This window comes from Stegastes partitus, unplaced genomic scaffold, assembly GCF_000690725.1.
Source record: "Stegastes partitus isolate 25-593 unplaced genomic scaffold, Stegastes_partitus-1.0.2 Scaffold1131, whole genome shotgun sequence".
Lineage (NCBI taxonomy): Eukaryota > Metazoa > Chordata > Actinopteri > Pomacentridae > Stegastes > Stegastes partitus.
In genome coordinates, this window is record NW_007578862.1 from 168,656 (window position 1) to 189,608 (window position 20,953).

Below are 20,953 nucleotides of genomic sequence, written 5' to 3' on the forward strand. Positions count from 1 at the left end.
ATCAGCTTTCTATGTAGTTTTAAAAAATAAAAAGTTCTTTTTATTTTTTTTGAAATAATTTTAGAGCTATGGAAATGACTGTGTAACACATTTTTCTGCTCAATTTCTGCCCAGACACACATGATGAATGACTTCTTAAAAATAGATTGTGCCTTTCACAATGACAAACCCAAGACATGGGTGCAGGGCTAGAGTGCTAGGTCTAAATAAAAAAAATAATACAGTAAAATTAAATAAAAATCTGATTAAAACACCGAAGAAAAACAAACACTATGGCGCTAGAGAAATCAGAGAAAATCTGACATTAGTGATCCATATTGTTCTTTCTCGGCAAACGAGCTAAAGCCAGCAAACTTAAAACCATTAAAAATTAAATTATATTTCCCCTAATTTTGAAATTGAGGTTGAGATAGTTTCAATCAGTCTATCTTCAAACTTAATATTTCAAGTTTGCTGCTAGCCTGAGTACGTGCTTGTTTCTATGGTAACACTGAGTGTCGAAGTCCCGTCACTATTCCAGTAGCGATGATTCCTGGAGGTTAATCGTAGAAGTTAATGCTAATGCTACTATTTTATCGCGATAACCAACTATTTTCTTTGTTCACTGACAAGTGAGGAGTACTGAGGAAGTTAGTTTGGACATGGAAACAAATTTGTGCTTTAAGAAACTTGCCGCTTTACTCGAAGTTTAATATTTAAATTTACGTAAGTTAGCTCGGTTAGCTATAGCTAGCTAGCGCAATTTTCCAAAAGTAGCATTTAGCATTAGCAGTGAATGACGTTGGCAGTGGATGACTGGTTAGACGAGGGAAGTAGAAGTTGATATTCTTTTCATATTTAGCTAGCCAGACACTTGTGGCATCTGACAATGGCTTTTACACACTGAGTCAACAGGGGCATGGATAAGACAGAGGTTTGCGTCAACAACCGTAATAGTAAGTGTCATAGTCGCTGACTTCACCGTTTTAATGAAGTATTTATAGACGTGCGGATGTAACGTTATACATCTATAAAATATCCGTTTCTTCCAGCCATTAAGAGAGATCTCAGTTTGCTGCTGGCGTGTCTGAAGTTTCAGATGAAATGTCCCAACCTGCAGAAACAAGCTCTTCTCACCATCCATTCAATCTGTGAAAAGAGAGGTAAGAATGAACCACCAATGTAAGATCAATTTTTTGGCTGCATCTGTCTAATGAATGCATTCTAATTACTGAGTTCAGTTTACATGTTCAGCATAACACCTTGCCTATCCACTGTCTTTAAATGTTTCTTATTTCAGAGGATAATGTGGACCTGTTTCGACAATTGGGAGGTGTGGCATTTGTGTATAGCCTCTACAAATCCAGTATTGTTCATTCAGATGTTAAGGAGACTGCACTCTTTACTCTTGGCACCCTGGCAGAAGCTAATGGTAGGTACATATGTGAGATAGTTGCTGGGTCTCAGCTGAGGGGCACATCTTTAGAAAAATGCCGTAGCAAGAAGTTGTGTCATTTGCTGCACTCAAAACCTGGGGCGAATCTGCTTGTTAAGGAAAAACAAGCAAAAGTGGGGTATGTGGGTGTTAGACCTGGACCCTATGGCTAATGAAGACCACTTTGTCACCCCCATTTAGTTATGTGGGCATCAAAGGCTGTGGTTCTGAACTGAGACACAGCATTAGTGTATTTTATTTGTGTGTACACTGAGCATATATTTTGTGTGCTAATCATTTTTAAGTAAATTACAGTTTAACATGTTGATAATATACTATTTATCTTTCTTTCTGGTAGTGTACTGCAAGAATTCTCTGTGCAGGAAGGAGACATTTCTAGACCTTGCTGGGTGTTTGATGAAAGAAGACTTCACGCTGGCACAGAAGAGAGTTTCTGTCTATTTGCTGTTTGTGTTGGTAGCCAACAACAGTAAGATCAAGGCTCCTCGACTGACAGAATGAGTCAAAGTTACAGGATTGGCCGTCACATTTATGTGCATGTTTTTTCTTTCTCTTTATATGACCTTTTCTTTGGTTTAGTTTCAAGCTCATGAAAGCTATTTGATACCTGTGGAGCTGAGTGTAGCTGAGAAAGTTTTTTTTTTATTGACTTCTAAGAGTGTGAAGATCATGCTTTTGTTGTGAATACCTTTGTTGCCCTCATGTGTATGTGTGCTGTTGCAGAATTGGGACAGACTTTAGCCCAAACAACTGGCTGCCTTGATATTCTGCTGGACCGCTTTAGGTACTTTGCAATGCTAAATTCTCTGTAGTCTTGTGGTTATGCACCATCCTCACCAAGTTAGCTATACAGATTTTAGTTTGGGAAAAAAAAACAGTCATATGAGCAAAAAAAGTTTAAAAAAAAATCTATATTTTTGCAGGACTACTTTCCCCCTCTCCACCACAGGGGCTACCATGAAATTAGCTGGTGCTACTCAAACATACCAACTTTGGGCGTCTGTGTCAAGTGCTCTCTGTGGATGTGTCAACAATCCTCAGAATGGTAATGTTATCTGTGTATCTGTGTCTTGTACTGAGCAGTTACTATGTAAAACAATCCAGATGCAGTTTTTACTCTGTTGCATCTTTCTTTGTTTTGTGTTGCAGAGGAGAGTCAGCGTATTTGTGTGGCAGCTTTTCCCATAATGAAAGTCTGGCTTCAGCAGATTTCTCTGTCCCGCACTGACATTTTTCAGCCCATTTGCTCCTTCATAGCAATGACCGTTGCCAACAACCGTAAGTTAAAGAGGCAGAATAGTTTGTGCTAAAACAGTGATTTTTATTTTTAGGTAATATGACAAATGTTCACGACTTCTTTGTTTTTGCAGCGTTTGTTCAGGAGAACTTTTTTGCCTCTGGGGGTTTGGAGACTCTCACTCTTGCACTAGTTCGTCTCGCTTCTACTGCAGATACAAGCTTATTGTCTTGCCAGCTTTCTGTCATTATATCCAAGACTCTGTCAGCTTGCATAACTGACAACTGTGCGTACTGCTCTCAAAGACAAATGCATACATCTTAACAGTTTGCTTTAACAACCTTAAAGACACTTCCCTTCACTGTTCACAATCTGTATTTTTTTGTAGCTGCTCTGGCTTCAGGTCTGGCTCAGTATGGTGTAGTGTCCCACCTTCTCTCTTTGCTGGCCAGTCCCCACCTGGACCCTCAGGACAGACTCCCTGTTTTACTAACCCTGGGCCACCTGACTGAGACCTCTGGTGAGACTGCACAATAGTACACTATTTTTCTGTGTCACATTTTCTCTGAGTGTCTTCCAATTTACATTTTAAGCACATAGACTCTCACTTAGTGCAGCGGTCTTCCTCCTCTGAAGATTGCAACCCACTGGTCATGTATTTTTCACTACTGTGTGCTTATATCTGTCTGTAGGGGAGCACCAGTCCCAGCTGATCCAGTGTGGAGGCCTGCCCCTTATCATAACGTTACTCACAGAAGACACATGCGAGGAGGTTCGGAAGGCTGCCACATTTGTATTGCAGGCTTGCAAACAGGCCAGTAAGTCGAAACATTATCGCTATTATTCTGTATGTTTTCACATTTCAGAGACTCTATGACATTGCTGTTTAGCGCTGATAGTTGCCATGTTGCCACCCATGCTTGTTATTGGCAAAATAGCTTAAAAATACAAAATATATTATAAATGGATTTTGAAACATTAAATCATTTAAATGCGCTGTCTTGCTCTTTCATATTAAAGAAAAAATTCACATACCATAGTAATGATCAAACCAAAAGTAAACAGGCTCAGTATAACACTGTGTTCTTAAGGCAGTAAAGATCAGGTGTTATTTCTTCTCTAACCAATACTGTGTTAAAAAAGGTATGTCACAGCATTGTTAACATTTCTTTCACTTCATTAAATAATAGTTAAGTGGAGAGAATGAGTGATTGAAATCTACAATAAGGAGCTTTCATAATTACCTCTTTGTCTGGTCTGTAAAGCCATGTGCTTAGGAGCGGATGGTCCGATAGCAAAACAGGTTGAAAACTTGAAACCTTTTACAAACATGGAAGGTTTCCGACACTCAGCCAGAGATTTGCTGCGCAGGATTGACCTGCTAGAGATGAGACAGCTGAAGGTTAGACATGCATTCGCACACGTTGTTGCAATCTGACCAGCGTGTATCGAGGTGATTCATGATGTGTGCATATGCTCATGTTTAGGATGTTGGCGAAGAGCAGGAAGACATAAATCCACCAACTTTACCTGAGGAGCAAGGCCAAGCATCTGTGCCCCCCGCCTTACCTCTAGCACTGCAACGGAAGGAGGGGATTAAAACCATTCCCACATATAAGCACGCACAGGCAGGTGGTAACAGCTGTGTTCAACTTGAAACTGTCCAAGACACGGGTGAGAATGAGACTAACAGTGAATTGAAGAGAATTACCAGCAGCACAAGTGTCTGGAAAGAGAAGACTAAAACCAGCGGAGTGGGTGTGTGGTGTTCAGTGTGCAACGGTACAGGAGCCTTAATGTCTTCTCATGTACAGTCACTAGAGAGAGGCAGTGAGCCACATCCAGCAAACAGGTCAGTAGAGCTGCTCTGTGTTGATGAGTTATTTGAAAAAACTTGTGTAAAGACATGATTGATAACCATTCTTTCTGTTTTTGTTGAGTCACTTGTTTAAGCCCCCATTACCAGTGAGGCAAACAAAACCACAAGAGATAAGATGGACTGATGGTAAGAACCACCCTCATGCCTTTTGACTACTTGGTTTTATTGTTAGTTTTCAGTAGACATGTTGTTACTAGCATGATTTTTCAAGTAATGTGTGTTTATGTTTAGAGCTACAGGACAGTGAGATGAGTAAGGCGGGCCGAGCCATTGTGGGGGAACAGTCTGTCTCTCATAGCCGGTGTGCAGGTAGGAGAATATAAAGGTGGCCCTCAGTGAAATGCTCTCTATGTTGTATTATCTACTGTGTGTTGAGAGTTCAAATAAGTGCATTGTATCAGATTGCATTTGCTCTATTTTATTTATTACAAAGAAGTTATGTTTTTTTTTTTATTTGAAGAATAGTGCAAGGTTCAGTGCTGCAGAGGTTTTGTACTTGTAGGTTGGGGTGACAGTTTAGGTCCTGAGATTCTCAGTCACTTATTTTCCCTTTCAAATAATTTTTCTAAGGTGATCTTGACAGTGTAGGTCCAGGCCTATATAGTCCTGGGTCAGTGTAGAATGCCTTCTACATGTACAGGCTTTCTTGGGACTTCTTATTAAGGCCATTTAAATATGCATCCTTGTTATTATACTTTTGAACTTTAAGGAATCATTCAGATGCATCAATGGAAACACTGCATTTCCACAAGTTGTTATTAAGTTAAGTCCGTGTATCTCTGTTCTTTATGTCCTGTAGGTTGTGTGTTACCATTTGAGGAGGTGACCAGTCGCACTTTTGCGACCCTCCAAAGCTCTTGCCCCCACAGCTGTGACATGCACAAAGCTCTCCAAGAGGCCACAGAGCAATTCAGGATACGTCACTGCAACCTTTACTTGAGGAAAGAACATCATGACAACACTGTCGAGCGCACAGACCCAGAGAGGGCAGAGCCACAGAGATGCTCTGAGAACTGGAAAGGTAAGAGGCCCTAGATTTATATTTGCACACAGAATCCATCATACCAGCAGGTGTAGTTCTTGTCACGCATTCTGATTGATCAAGGAGTACATTTCACCCACTCTAAAAGTTCCTGTAAAGCAGGACATGATGATAGAATTGATTTTAGGGATGTACAATTACGCAACTTTAAGTATAAATCCAGAAAATGCAGTTAGCAAATTGCAAAGGCTGAAAGTCAGGATATGTGTTATATCATGCGTTTGAGCCAGGATGGGAACTCTTGTATAAGTGGTTTACTAAATTCATGCTGTCCACCTTGTATGACAGTCATGCTTTTGATGGTATCACATATGTGCCATCACATGTTTTAAATCTGTTACACACAGAATATTGAACCGAAGCTGGACTCAAAAGAAAAATAAATTGCAAATCAAATTGCAATTGCAGTATCAGTCAGATACATCGATAAGCCCTAATGGATTAGTTTGCTAAATAGAGCATTTTTGTTTCGTGTTATTTATTTTCCACAACTGGAGAATTCTACCTAAACTCGATAGATGTTTTATGAGTCAGAAAAATCAGAGCCTGAGTCTAATATGAGGCCACTCACTCAAAACAGCCAATTTATCACCCGATAAGGACAGATAATCAATCAAGTAAAAGCAACATCAAAGAAAAGGCCTAAAGCTACCATGAGGTTTACTCCTCACTGTGTTGTCTGAGGTGTTATTTAACTCAGTACTACATGTTGATACAGCTACTACGTGTGCCCTTTGAATATTTTCTCAACATTAGTAACAGTATCGGGTTTCTTTGTATAGCCTGACGGCTGATTGACATGATGTCCTACTCAGTTTGCGACAGCCTTGGTTTGTAAGTTTTATATGAAAGGGCTGATTGACAAGGTTTTACACCATAGAGGGCTTCATATCACGTGCTCCGTATCGAAGTTTAATGTAGAACAGACAAAAATGTTCCTCATGCTGAGCACTATGGGTGCAATTCTTTACACTTTGATACACAATCTCATTGGGTAGACACATCACTAGCATCACTGGCCTTCCCATTTCTACATCTGGATTATCTGTCTCAAGAGCGTCCCGAGTCTGTACTGTCCCAGTCCTCTGCTAGTTCAGCAGTCACTCCTTTGCTAGTCTTTACCTTTGTTTACCTTTTGCTAAACCGTTTTCCATAATCAACCTCTAGGTTCCAAATTAGCACAAAAATATTAAATTAATTGTATAAATTTCCTTGAAACGTAGTGCTATCTTCTATATTTGCACCCAACACTGCTGTATTTCTTTGTGGGTGCTCACAATTAAAAGGCATCTATTTGTGTGTCCAACTGAGTTTTGTTGTAATTTTCTAACCGTACTTGTGTGCTTAAGTTCTGCATTTTCTGACCCCAATCATTATAATTTGGTGAGGATAGCATTGACTAATCTACGACTGCAACATGGACTGAATAGTACTGCAATTGTCAGGAAATATACAGATGTTGGGACATGGGTGTGGGCAACATTTCAGACTTTGTCTGTAATGCGCATTATGTCATCAGTGCACTGAAATATGTGTTACTCATGCTTTCATTGCTTAACAGTTTGTATTTGTAAACTATTTGTAGACTAATAGTCGTTTTGGAACTTAACTGAGCTTTAGCCCTGTTATCGTGGAACAAACAGTTTTATTGTCCTTGTCTATTACTTCATAACTGTTACTTTAATGGGCTAAATAGGAAACACACAGTCACAGTATTTAACTACTGATATAAAATGTTTGACCTTTGAGAGCAGGAAACGCCAAGAGCTTCCTGCCAGAACACCTCTCAAAGAAGTACAATGGTATAAATTATATAGCAAATATTTCTTTTAGTTTATTTAACCTTTATTTTGCCAGATAAGTTCGTTGAGCCCTGGCTCTCATTTTCAGTAACGACCTGGTCAAGAGGCGGCATACAAACAACAGGAAGAACAAAAACAGATTACATGTACAGCAAATCACACGATATTAAAAAAACAAATTATGCAGAGACTTGAGACTTGTAAAACAGAGAGGCTACAACAGGTGCAGTGGCCTCCAGCTGATTTTTTAAAAAAGAGAGCGTGAGGTGAGTTTTAAGGATTGTTAGGGATATATTTAACACACCAATGTCTAAAAGCACAGTATGGAAAGAATCTAACTCGATTCAACAGAATAACAATGACTTTAAAAATACGATTTTGTGAATCTAAATTAAATCAAACACAGTTAAACAAAAAATAATGCACAAATACAATAAGAAAAAACAGGGCTTAGCCATTGACGTAGCTGCACTTTATCTGGGTCAAGGGAACCCACTGTTGTGCTCTCAGAAGCTGCAGTTTAAACTCCACTTTTGGTTTGGTATGAACCTGGTTGCTGTGTCCTGTAGAAATCTCCTAAACGTCTCCTGAGATTACTTTTCTAAGATTTATCTTAAACCTGTGTCAGACAGGATTTAACTGAGGTTTAAGTTCATAAAATTCACTGCATGACTGAGTTGCACAACTCCAATAATATCTTTGCTTTCTAAAATATTACAGTTTTAGCATGGGTGCTTTTTCGAAGGCAACACTATAAAATGGCAAAGTTATACTATTAGAATTAGAGGTGTCACTTCTCCATCAGTCAGTTACAACGATATGGACAGCAATGTAGCTCCCAGCAATACTGTAGTAGCTCAATAACACAGACAACATGATGATAATGATGATAATTACTGGTGGCAAACGGTGAGACACAAGAGGCTGATGTTCTCTGACACACCTGTGCTGGGCAGCTATTGATAAATCAAACAGAGCATGAGTCCCAACGTGTCTTCTTAATCCTTTAAACCAAACCTGTCTGATACAACTAAACTCAAAGTCAAGACATGACGCAAGAAGTCTGTCCAGTCAACAAGTTGTTCCTGAAAGCTAAACAAATAATCTGAATACATGCAGGTTGTTACCTGTTATTGTGACCTGCAGATGTAGCATACATGTATAATATTCTATCAGTGTGTAACTTAGATTTCTTTATAGGTATCACTTTGACTCCACTGCACAGAAGAGCTAAGAAGGATATATCTACTGGTATGAAATAATACAGACATCCACACCAACACATCATTTACTGCTATTTTACATATTTGCCATATTCAGCAGCATCGATCCCGTCATTCCTTTCAGGTCCAGCTTTGGCACCCCTAAAAAGACGGCATCTTCCTGGAGATAGATTGGCAATATCACATATCGGTATTTTAAGTAGATTGCTTTAAGTGTGTGTGTGTGAATGTTATGATTGAGAGTCTGTGGTAGGAGCTGTCTTCTGCAATGTGTTCCTGGCAGCAGACAAACCAAAGAGCAGAAGGAATGTTGAACTGCAGCCAGTGTTCTCACAGTGCAGGCCAGAGCTGGTTCAGAGCTGCACAGCTGTATTAAGCTGTTTCACACTCTGTATAACACAGTGTGTGTGTGTGTGTGTGTGAGAGAGAGAGACAGAGAGAGAGGGGGGGGAGGAGAGAGAGAGAGAAAGATATTGAAATAGTCTATCCTGATGCTTATGACAGTGACATGGTCGTGAAAGAGGAGCGGCTTTGACATTATGATTTAGTATCCTCTGTGCTTACGTTACATTTGCCGTACTGTATATTGAAATGATATGTTGATTTATTCTGTGAATAGTTTTTCCATGCATCTCCCTTTCCTCTTGGTTTTTGCCAGTTCATCTCATCTCGGTTAGACGCGCTGTAGCTCAAGAGTTGCTGTGGTGTTGCAATGCAGAGGCACCGTCGTACAGTGCAGTCTTTCACTGCTGTCATGCTGAGATTTACTGTTTCTTCTTACCTCTTAGCCAAATGCTTTTTCCAATGCTCACTTTGCGAGAGTCAATAGTTTTTTTTTTTTCTTCCACTGCACAGTCCACATTTACAGCATGTTCAGCTGTTTTTCCACTGTTCTCTTCTTCCCGTTATACATTTTCTATCCTAACTCTTTTCCCTTTCTTCTTTTTTCTGTCATCAGCCATCTCAGGGCAGCTGTATTAAGTGATTTGATAAGACATTGTCTCTCTGGATGTTAAGTCCAGTTAATATGTTGTTGAAACAGAATGAGTTGTAAAACCTATTCAAACTCAAACTGTTTAATGTTTCAAATACAGAGAGAAGAAGCAGGAGTAAGAGCGGACATAAAGCTCTTGATGATCAGCCGAAGATTAATACAGACCACTGTTCCACTGTAAGAGTCTGAAAGAATGTTTTCTCTGAAAAATGTGTTTATACGTGCCTTGCCAAGTTTTCCAAAATCATTTAATGCCATGACTACAGTGCATGCTGCAGTGCATTAAAGCTGTAAAAACGTTAAATATACAGTTAGGAATAGTTTCACTTAACCACGTTACCGACAATCATTTAACCCTGACAGAGCTCTCTCACATCAGTTCCTGCACACTGCAAACAGACATCCTGTTTTCTTAAGCTAAAGTGGATAATCTAATGTTTTTAAGTGTTTAAGGATGACAGTGGTTAAAGTTAATTCAAAGTTGTACTTAGATTATTTACAAAATGTGTGCGGTTTGCTGCCAGTAAATGAGAACAATTTTCCCTTTTACTTTTCAGACTGGGAAAGATTTAACTTGATTTCTTTGAAATCGTGATTTATACATGACTAGTGTTTGAGTAGAAGGCAACTGGACTTTTTTGGTTTTTGAAGACGTTTCACTTCTTCAGTTCTTCTTCTAAAGATCTGAAGAAGCCTCTGGGATGAGAGATGAAACGCCTTCGAGATCCAGACAGAGAAGTCCAGTTGCCTTCTACTGAAGCTCTCACTATGACCTTGATGACTGAGTATCTGCACAGACAGACTAGTGAATACACCAGCAGCAGTGCCATGCAATGATGCTGAACCTTTGACACACAGAGCCCATGTGTTCAGTCTCAACGTTTATTGTTGTATACTGACGTGGGTTGTCAGTTAAAATGTGTTCAGGGTGCTCTGTGGAATGGCTCTGAGTAATTTATGCACAATTAATGGACTGAAATTAATAAAACCACGAGTGTAGTCTTTTATTATTGGTCGCAGGCAGCGTGAGCATGAATAATGAAAATCAGATGTTTGAAAGCACATTTTCTCCTATTTCATTTATTTTGATATGATTATGCAGAGCTTAGAAAGGCATCAACAGTTTAATAGCTTAGGAAAGCATGACCTCAACCAGGTGGTACTTACTGTAATAATAAGGTAGATGTATTTTAGTAGGTCAAGTGTACATTTGCATGTGTCATTTTTGTCTCTTCTGCATTTCGTGTTTATACTCATAGCGAAGGAGGAGGAAAGACTTCAGCTGTGAAGAGGTGCACTACCTACTGTCCGGAGTTGAGAAGTTTGGCTTCTCCTGGAACTCCATCTTGTGGTCTTATCCCTTCCAACCTGGACGCACCAATGTTGATCTGGCCAACAAATACAGGCGCCTAATGGTAATGAGAAAACCTTGAAATGAGTTTCCTAGATAACTGAAATTACACTGACATGCAATCTGAGATCTTATTTTCTTTCTTGTTTTGCCTTCAAAAATGCAGAACCCAGGATGCCGGCTGTGAAAAGTCATATTTCTGCGATCCTGGGCCAGCTTATTAATATATCAGCTATGTGGATTTATTTTCAGGACCCTCATTTTATCCAGTTTACAACACTGCACTCACTTTCAAGTGATCTATACAGTATATGCTCCATATACCAATATACTTGAGTGTTTGTTTGACTTTAGTACTTTGCATATGTTTGCAGTTTTTAAAATATTTTCTGCAACACATTTCTGTGCTTTGACAGGTATTGGGGATTGTTTGAGTTTCTGAAGTTGCACTGTCAACATTCTCCGTCAAGTACTTGATTCATGTGAACTGACTTTCAAACAGTGTTTGTATTTATACGTTCATGTTGCATAAAGTGTCATTTGACACTAAATCAAACAGTGTTGGGAGTTTTTGTAAAGCTAGATTGTTAAGTTAAAAGTTAAATTGTGCCAGATTGCATTAGAATGGGAACTAAGTTTACAACCTTTGAGAAATGTACATTTATTGATGTCCAGGTTTTGTTGCAGAAACACTCACTGCACATCTGCTGGATTTAACCGCAATAGCACAATGTGTTTGTGAGTTTTGGCTGTAAAGCAAACCAGCCTAAATGTTCTGACAACCATTTATACCAATTCTGTATCATAGCAGTTATTTGGCCATGTCAGAGTTGTTGTGTGCCAGTTTAGATAAAACTCAACAGTCAAAATGTCAGGAAATTTAGTCCAGTAAAAAAGAAAAAAAAGAGCATGGCCACATGTTATTTGACCCAAAGAATTCATGAAGAAGTCATATCCGTTTCCGCAGTTGCGAGCCAGAAAATACACTGAAGTTAACTTTGTGCTTTTTTAAAAAAAAACTGTTCTGATAAGAAGACATTTTGGGCAAAAAAGAACACTGCAAAGAAAAAAAAGGCATTTCTCACACTTTGCTTAGACCCTGATAAATATGTATTTGTGTACATATTTGTGTTATTTCCTTGACATACGGTGTCATGGAGGCAAATACCAAGTTCTGTTTTCTTTGTGTTTTTGCTTTGGCCATCGCAGTCCGTAGAGAAACAGGAAATCAACAAGGAGAGAGGGGACTCGAGTCCAGCACTGTTGTTTATTGAGCCGAAATCCTCTGGTATGACAGGAATCACAACTAGTGCAAATCATGCTGCTTATCTATTCTCGGTGTGCATCAAGAAGCAGCTCAGTCTGCAAACTGTATCCCTTACTAAGACTGAGCTTGACTGAGATCACTGTCTAAAGAGTGCCTCTCCCACTCTGTGGGGACTCATCAGTGTGTTGCCAAAACCATGGGACTTACCCATTTACCATGCCCTGAGGCGTAGGCTGCTGAACTTAGGTGTGTCTGGACAAGACACAATGTTTATTTGGGAGTTGGACTTGATGTGATTATGGAATTGGACAAGAGATAATGATTATTGTCTTTGTGAAATGGAGCAGCTTCACTTTGCACGTCTTGAGGGAAATGGTCCTGAAGTCCTTCCTTCATTAGGCTGTGTTCCTGTCAGACTGGCAAAACTAACAGTCACTGCTCAGTTTTCCCTTTGAGACCACTCATACCAGTTCGCTGACTACTTGGTCAAGATGTTGGGATAGCAATGCAGTGAGGGCAGGAGGAGTGTGGTGGGAGAGGCATGTGAGGAGCAGATTTCTCATGGACTGAAACGCAGTCACACTGAAGACTTTTGACCCAGGCCCCCCGAAAACCTCCTTCCTCTGGAAAGAATGTGGCCTGGTCTCTCTCCCCCCCTCCCCTCTGCTCCCTCCCCTCGCGTCCTCTCTCTCACGAGACTGTGAGAAGGCACTGTGTCTCTTACATGATCTGGGCTGTGCGAGCTAGAATTTGATTACCATGTGTACACTATGTTCCATACATGTCCTGGTACATGTAACAGCTCCGTCGTGGGCACTCGCTTTCATAAGCCAGCCAAGTGATCATTCTAAGTGATGGGAATCTGCAGCTACTGTCATGCCAGCTCGCCTCTGTCTATTCCCAGAATCTGCAACGTAAACTACCAATATTCTACCTCTTACTGTATATTCTTGTTGATAAAAAACAACAGGGAGCATAGTCATAACACATGTGGAATACCGTTTTTATTTTAACAAGCAAGCCACAACTTTTTTTCTTTTTCTTTTTTTTTTTTTTAAATCCCCTAATTGTATTTAAAACACCATAAGGTGACAAACACTCCTTTTAGAGGATTATTGCAAAGTCCAAACACAACAATATTAAGGCATATATGTTTATTGGACACTTGTATCCTGCCATTCAGTGGAATGCATATACTATCTTTACCTTAGGTTGCATTTTTGTCCCTCACCTGTTGTCCTTCATTAACCTATCAATGCTGCACATTCACAGATTCTCAGAAAGATTTCACTTTGTACTCGTCGCACTACCTTTTTGTGTTATTGTATAGCCCTGGAACGTATTTCCTCACCTCCCTACACGTGATTTTTTTTGCTTGGCAGATTTGCATAGAGGAAGATCTCTGACGTCTATCAATACACGTGACTACTTGTAGCCCCTGGAGCCCCTTTACCCCGCCCCCCACCCACCCCATCCCCACAACCACACTGTATAAGTGTATCAAAAACAAAAAAAAAAGTATGTAGTTTAATTTTTGTTTATATTGTTCCACAGCTCTTTTGGTACCTTTGGTTCACTGTAAAAAAGGAAATTGCTGTTTGCCTTAATTAGTGTACTAAAAATGAGAAAAAATATATAGATTTTTTTGTTTTTGGATCCATTTAGAATTCATGTAAAGGGTTAAAAAGGGTTTCACAGAAAAAGAAAAAAAAAACATCTATCCACTTCTTTCAATCGTCTTCGATGGATTCACATCAGCTCAGTGGATGTGCTCATGTCTATGATGGGAGTGTCGTCGGGGATCTTGACATCGCTTGGAATGAGGTCATTGACAAGGTCATTTCCCTTCAGCTCTAAGTTCTTTAGGATTTCACAAACGCTTTCCTCGTTGACATCACTCCCGAGCTTCTCCAAACACTCTGCCGGCTCCACCTCCACCAGCTTTTCCAGAGGTTCTGATGTTTCTGCAGGCTGCTCTGGCTCCAATGTGGAACTCTCGGCAACCTCGACGCTGTCTTGGCACTGCTCGCCGGCTGGGACATCCGCTGGCTCGTCTGTAGCGACGGGGATGGGAGCTGGGGAAGGAGTGACATCGGGGACAGCAAAGTCGATCAAAGGGGGTGAAGAAAGCGCTGGCTCTGGGAGAGACTCTTGGGAAAGCAGGTCTGTCTGCTGCTCTACAGCCTCAGCTGGGGCTGGTTCTGGTTCCGGGATGGCCTCAGGGACTGGCTCAACGTCTGCCTCTGGAACTGGGGCAGACTCTGGAGCTGGGGCAGACTCTGGCTCGGGGACAGGCTCTGGAGCAGGGGCAGACTCTGGCTCAGGGACAGGCTCTGGAGCAGGGGCAGACTCTGGCTCGGGGACAGGCTCCGGCTCTGGGGCTGGTTCTGGGGCAGGCGGGGCTTCAACAACAGGTTCTGGCTCTGGAGGTGTTGGTTTGCTCTCTATGACCAGAGGTTCCGGTTGGACTGGAGCTGGGGTTTCCTTTACGACAGGCTCTGGTTCATTTACTGGGGCTGGGGCAGCAGGAGCTTCCACCTCCTTACACTCTGATGCACATTCTTCAGTGGGTAAACACGCCGCCACTGTCACCTGCTCCCCCACCACCACGTCCAGGTTCTCCGTCACCTCCTGAGTCTGTGTTGCTGCAGAGTCTTCTGCTGGCGGAGCAGCTGCCGGCTCCTCTGCAGCCTTCTGCTCAGTGGCCACAGCTTCAGCGCTGGTCACTGGGACATCTCGCCTTCTGCTGAACCTGTTTCCCATGATGAACCTGGAGAGAAAAAAAAATGAGAATAAAATCACTTAAAATAATTAAATGTCAAAATGTAAGCTGCAAAAATAAAAAATTATTGGACCTAATATAAAAAAAATAGACCCTGTTGTTGCAGGTAGGGTCTGTTAAATTGGATTTAATGTATAAATTCATTTGTATGGAATTGCTCAGGGTTTTAAAATTAACTAAAAAAATAAAGAGAGAAGCATTCCTTTAGTTGTCACGTTAAATTTAACTGGTTGAGCAACAGTATTCCACTTTCTGTCTTATGGTACATTATGTTCTCCCTTCCCAGAGCTGCATGTACAGCATGTGCTATAGTTTGGAGAGACGAGCTTGTCACAGAGCTGAATATTTACGCAGCGCCTGAGGACAGCTTCAAGCACTTGTCTGATTAATTCGTGCTTGACTTTTACACTGCATTACACAGGAAATTAATTCCCCCAGAAACAAGTTCGGGACGAGTCTAAACGTGCGCACAGAAAGACGAGGAAAAAAAAACAAAAAACATTTATCATGTCATTACTTTACAGCCTCCCTCAAGGACAAATTATAGTTTGTAGTCGGATTTGGTTTCTACTTTTTTAATTATTCTGTTAAAGAACCACACCTTGTTCCAGCTGCGCCTCTCAGAACAACGGATCCGCAGAGCCACATGCGATTTAAATACAGTTTTCATAGGCTAATTAACATGATGGCAGGAAACGAGTACTGATAATTATCAATGCAAACAATAGCGGTGAGATAATAGTGATCAATTGCCAGTGAAAACAAAGCGAACAAAGAAAGTCTTGCAGACGACCCCGCCTCCCTGTCGTCCCTGAACAAACTGTTAAAACTATCAAAAGTGGACAGAAGTGGGGAAAAAATCAGAAGAAAAGAAGGAAAAAAAAACAGCTCCGGTTATAACATGCAGTTAACAATATGCTAAAGTAACAAATGCTTAACAAACCTTTTTTGAGTCTGTTTTTTGTGTAGCGGTTAAAGCAGATAAAGTTGCAGAAGATCTCGCACTCTCAGCTTTGGAGGAGTCCGCACGTCAAACTGTCTATTAAAGCGCGCTCCGCCGCGGCACGCTCCTGCTCAGAGCTGCTGCGCGTCCGCGATTGATGCGCGCACCACGTGTCCAGTGTACATTGCGATGGTTTGTTTAGCGGATTAAAGCTCACAGGAGGAGACGCAAAAAAACACGTCGCACGGCTTCAAGCTGCCAGTTTAGCTACGGTGTTGAGGGGGAAAAAAATGATTTTATGGTTTTTAAAACTGGAAAATTGTGGTTTAAAAATGAAATATCTGAACCCACCCACATAATTATAGCTTCAGTCATCCAAACGTGGCCCAGCCTTCATTAGCAATTTGTTGTTGTTGTTGTTGCTGTCCTGTTTTACCTGTTTTTGTCAATCACTGCTTTTTTTATGTAATAAAAAAAAGGATAACTATTTATTTATTTAATACAGTCGTCCTCAAATGTATTCATACCCTCCCATTAAATAAATAATAACAAAAAAAAACCAGCTGTCACTGAAATAAGTTGAAATTGACAAAAGTAATAATAAATAAAAATGGAATGAAATCGTGGCATTGCTTTTGAATTATGGTTCAACAGAAATATAAATAAAATTAAATTAAATTAAATTAAATTAAATTAAATTAAATTAAATTAAATTAAATTAAATTAAAAACAAACATGATGAGACCCTTAAACTAATACTTTGTTGAATAACCCTTTTAATCAATCACTGCAATCAAGTGTTTTCAGTAACTCTCAGTCAGACTTCTGCATCTGTGGACAGGTATTTTGATTTTGGCCCACTGCTCATCAGCAAAGACCTCTAATTTGTCCAGGACATTTTTTTTCTTCTATTTTTTAAAATTATTATTTTTTCAACCACAATTCAAAAGCAGCGTCTTATTTCACTTAAGTATAATTTAGCAAATTTGTATTTATTATTACTTTTTTCAGTTTCTAGTTATTTGAGTTACTATTGTAAATTTTGCCTTTTCTTTAATGGGAGGGTATGAATACATTTGAGGACGTCTGTACATGTAGGTTCCAGGCGTCCCACTTTGTTTCACATTTTTGCCGCAATAAATCATGTTTTAAAAAATGAAAATAACGCAACAAAAACTACGATTTTTCAACACTTCCTGATGCCACAGCTCTGTTTAAATCTAGCAGTAAAAAGTTCAGACGCAGTGCGCCACCTGCTGGTCAGTAGTTGTAAATGCGGTGTTTTTTTTAAATTTCTGTATTGCACTGTTTTTAACTTATACCTGTCCAAACTGAGCCGATCCTCTCTCTCTCTATTTATATATTTTTCAAACTACTTATGACGCTTTATAATCCAATTTTATTTTTCTCCTAGAAGGCTGACACATTTTTTTTCATAATTACTCAGTCAGCTGCAGGCAAAGAAGGAACCAGGACACTCGTGTTTTAAAGGTGAACCTGTGATAATTATTGACAGAAAGCAGTTCACTCATTTTGCACTTACAAAATGAAACAGATTTCTCCTGCTGTCTGTTTGCAGGACGAGGATGATTCATGATTGTTTTTTTTTGAACACTCATAACGAAACTGTAAGTCGCTTGTGTCACTTTTGCTTCTAGATGTTATCTAATAAAAACAAAAAGGGCACACGGAGCCTGGGTTTAAATTGATCCCAGACGTCTCAAAATAACCACCAGTGGATCTTATGACACCGAAAACTGCACTTTAAAAGGAAAGCTGGAGGATCTTAGTGCGTAAGTGTTGATCATGTCAGGGTGGTGAACGACCTAATCAGCTGATCTTTGTTTAGCATTCACCCGTGACACATTCGCCATACCATCGCTCTGTTCCGGAGACAAGTTGAAAGCTTTCTCTTTTCAAGGCTGATTTCTGAAGCTCGCTGCTGATATCAAGGTAGATCATGTAGAAATATTCAATTTGTACACTACTCTGTAGATTAAATGCTTATTTTTTCTGGATTTTTGTGTACTGATTGCTATCAACGTGACCGTTAAATCTACAGATCCTCTTGATGGCTGCTGTCTGTGTCAGGACTGCTACATGGAGCTCTGTTTGGATCTCTGTCCTTCTCCTGCTCATCCTCCTGCAGATGTTGATCTCCCTGCAGCTTTTTGCTGGTGTCTTCGTCCACTCCGATGAAGTCCTCATCAGCCCTTTGTTCTTCTGTCGAACACCTGAACCTGGTGAACTGTCCTGCATCAGCTGGTCCAGGATCCATCTCGATGGAGCTGGATCTGGCATGAGTGTCCTCCAAACACTGGTTCTCCTGAGTTTTTATGTTCCAGTGGTGCTTGTTGCCTTTGGCCTGCTGGCCATGCTGTTGGCAGCCTATTCCAAAGACGAAGCAGCACGTTGGTGGAGCTTGGCCTGCCAGGCGGCCTCAAGCCTCCTCACTCTGGCTGGTATTGTTCTTTTTTTGGTGCTCTATCAGTCCTATGTGAGCCGGAAGGACGTGACCGTTTGGTTCTACGTCTGTGTCGGGGTGCAGGTGGAGCTGCTTGTCACATCTGTGCTGACCTATGCATCAAGGAGAAAGTCAGAACCCGACTTGGTATAGACGCGTCCCTTCTGCCCCTGCTTCAGCACAACCACAGGAACCCCAAGGGGAAACATTTTATTTCTGTAAATATTCTTTCAAAAAAAAAAATCATCATCAGTCTGTTTTCTGTGATATTTAGACGTTTTGAAAACCTTGCTTATGTTACTTGTAGATTGTAATTTTTTAATGTGTAACTCATTGCAGCTGCTAGAATTCTGACAAACACGAGAAAGACGGCAGATTCTTAAATTCTTGTGTTGGCTTCCGTTTATATAGAACTGAATTTGAGAGCCTCATGAATGGCCTGGGGGTCAGAATACATTGAAGATGTGTTTGTTGAGTAAAACCCAGGAAGGTCTCAAAGTATGGTTACAACTGCCTGTATTCTTATTCAACTTGTCTACAGTTTTGTTCACCAAATTGCACATTTCCATGTTCCATTTCAATATTTTTATAAAAACATACATGCACTTTACCGAACCTGTTTGTGCTGTTCTTGCTTTATCTTTTCCATTTTTTAACCTTTGCCTGGTTTATGAGTAAAGCTGCTGAAGAGTTAGATAATAGAGCCAGATGCATTCTGGGTAATAGAGTCCAATCTGGCAGCTGCTCCAGTTTCAAAAAATACAATCTATGTCACAACAGCTGTTTCCTTTTTTTAATGACCTGATAAAAGAATAACTTCAAGTGAATATTCAGTGAACTCACACACACATAGAAGCATGTTTAATATGAATGTACGTCTTTAATCTGATGAGGAATTTATGTGTTTTTCCCCATGAAGAGACGCCACAGGAGCAGCTATGATGTGGGGCTGTCGGCTTCACATTCACAAGTTGACTTATCTCAACAAGAAAGAGTGTTTCCTGTTTTCAGTGACATGTTGTCAGAACTCTCACAATTTAATGTTAAATCAAACAAAAACTGCTAACGTTGTGCTACAGTGAGGTGATAATGAGATGTAATAGCTCCATTAAAACTGGAGCCTTCATCAAGCCTCATGTAAGATGATTAAATTGCACCCAAAAAAAAGTCATTAAATGGAGGACATCTGCATTTACGCCTCATTTCAATGCAAAAGTGTTGAATTATTGGTACCAGTCTTTATATCCTCCGCCTGTGGAGCTCTGCCAAGTTTTACATCCCAGCGATGTCAAGTGTTACTAGAGTTTTTAATTTAGTACAACACTTTAAAAACTAAGTGGACACGATCAAAACATCAATCATCAGGTGAAGAAAATTTCCCGGACCAGCCGCAAGGCGTCGTCTTCCCGAGGCTGCTCCGTTCTTCTCTCAGCCTCCGGATCAACGGTCGTTACGTCCTGAGCTGGTTTTGACCTCTGACCCTCGGATGCAGGACGCTGCAGACTCATGGTGTACGGCACTGTTTCCACCTCTGTAATGTCCAAGTCTGTTTCTGAAACATACGTCATGTCCAGGTCTGAGGACTTCTCTTCTAAAGGCTCTGCTGTGGTCTGTGGAGTGGCAGGTTTCCTCCTCTTCGTCTCTCTGGTGTCCGCGGCCTTATGTTCAACCTGTGGGGGAGGATCGAATACATTTTAGGCAACGTTTGAGGAAACAAGCGGCATTTTCTGTGCCCTACAAAACTAACACAAGATGTATTATTTGACATCATCAAACTTTATTTAAAAGTCTGAGCTGATCATCTGGTGGCAAACTCCAGCCCACTGACATATTCCACGCCTTCGTCAGGCGTGGCTTTAAAGGACGATGACCAGACTGCACACAGACCTTTGACCAACGACTATAAAAAGCTGCCTTTAAATGCCGCTTTACTCAAATGACACGATGCCACAGATGACAAGAGAATGACATGCTGTTGGCACCCTGGATGCTGGTATGTCAGAATGTTCGCAACTCCACCATTTGTCATCTCTGAAATCAGTTCAGACAGTACGCTATGACAAGCCATCTGCCGCATGATGCTTTGGATAGATGAGTCCACCAATGTCTCCCAAAATGTCCACCAGCCTCTCCGAGTCCTTCAGGAGGAACGGCACGACAATAAACAAGCAGCGTCGACAACCTCATTGACTCTGTGCGTCGCTGATGTGTGGCTTGTTACTGACTTGTGGTTTCTAGTCTTTGACCTCACTCTCTATCTGCACACTATCATTCACATGCTTCATGACGTTCTTTCTGTTGTTGAGACGCCTTGTGTGGGAACGACAAACACTTACTGCCCTTGTGTTAAAGAGAATTTGCTAGTATAAATGACTAGATTTAAAGAAATATTTTTTCATTCTCCGATTTTTGTACAAGGCAAGAACTGGATAGAATTTCTGGAAAATGCAATTTTAACAGAAGGCAATAATAAATACTTTAGAAGCATTTCAGCTGCTACTTCATTATCAGAAGCAGAGATGGAGCATGACAGT

The 20,953-nt window shown here is 40.6% G+C and overlaps 2 protein-coding genes and 1 long non-coding RNA gene across 3 annotated transcripts; 2 read left to right on the forward strand and 1 right to left on the reverse strand.

The window, feature by feature from the left end:
* The first annotated feature begins 866 nt into the window (after positions 1-866).
* Positions 867-11,508, forward strand: terb1 (telomere repeat binding bouquet formation protein 1). Its single transcript, XM_008296497.1, has 20 exons — positions 867-935; positions 1,032-1,142; positions 1,280-1,411; positions 1,773-1,904; positions 2,159-2,219; positions 2,359-2,480; positions 2,585-2,713; positions 2,806-2,958; positions 3,061-3,192; positions 3,365-3,490; positions 3,938-4,074; positions 4,160-4,251; positions 4,613-4,677; positions 4,783-4,860; positions 5,351-5,572; positions 8,596-8,646; positions 8,743-8,808; positions 9,713-9,789; positions 10,872-11,027; positions 11,130-11,508. Exons 1-20 carry the CDS (start codon positions 899-901, stop codon positions 11,148-11,150), a joined length of 2,100 nt encoding a protein of 699 aa, XP_008294719.1. The 5' UTR covers positions 867-898; the 3' UTR covers positions 11,151-11,508.
* Positions 11,509-13,204: 1,696 nt separating this feature from the next.
* LOC103368203 (protein TsetseEP-like) lies at positions 13,205-16,064 on the reverse strand. The gene is made up of 2 exons (XM_008296491.1): positions 15,956-16,064; positions 13,205-15,000 (listed from the first exon to the last, which is right to left on the reverse strand). The coding sequence occupies exon 2, from the start codon at positions 14,991-14,993 to the stop codon at positions 13,980-13,982; it is 1,014 nt and encodes a 337-aa protein (XP_008294713.1). The 5' UTR covers positions 14,994-15,000; positions 15,956-16,064; the 3' UTR covers positions 13,205-13,979.
* Positions 16,065-17,507: 1,443 nt separating this feature from the next.
* Positions 17,508-19,034, forward strand: LOC103368204 (uncharacterized). The gene is made up of 2 exons (XR_520761.1): positions 17,508-17,908; positions 18,018-19,034. It is a non-coding gene; the product is annotated as an uncharacterized LOC103368204 (long non-coding RNA).
* Positions 19,035-20,953: the final 1,919 nt, after the last annotated feature.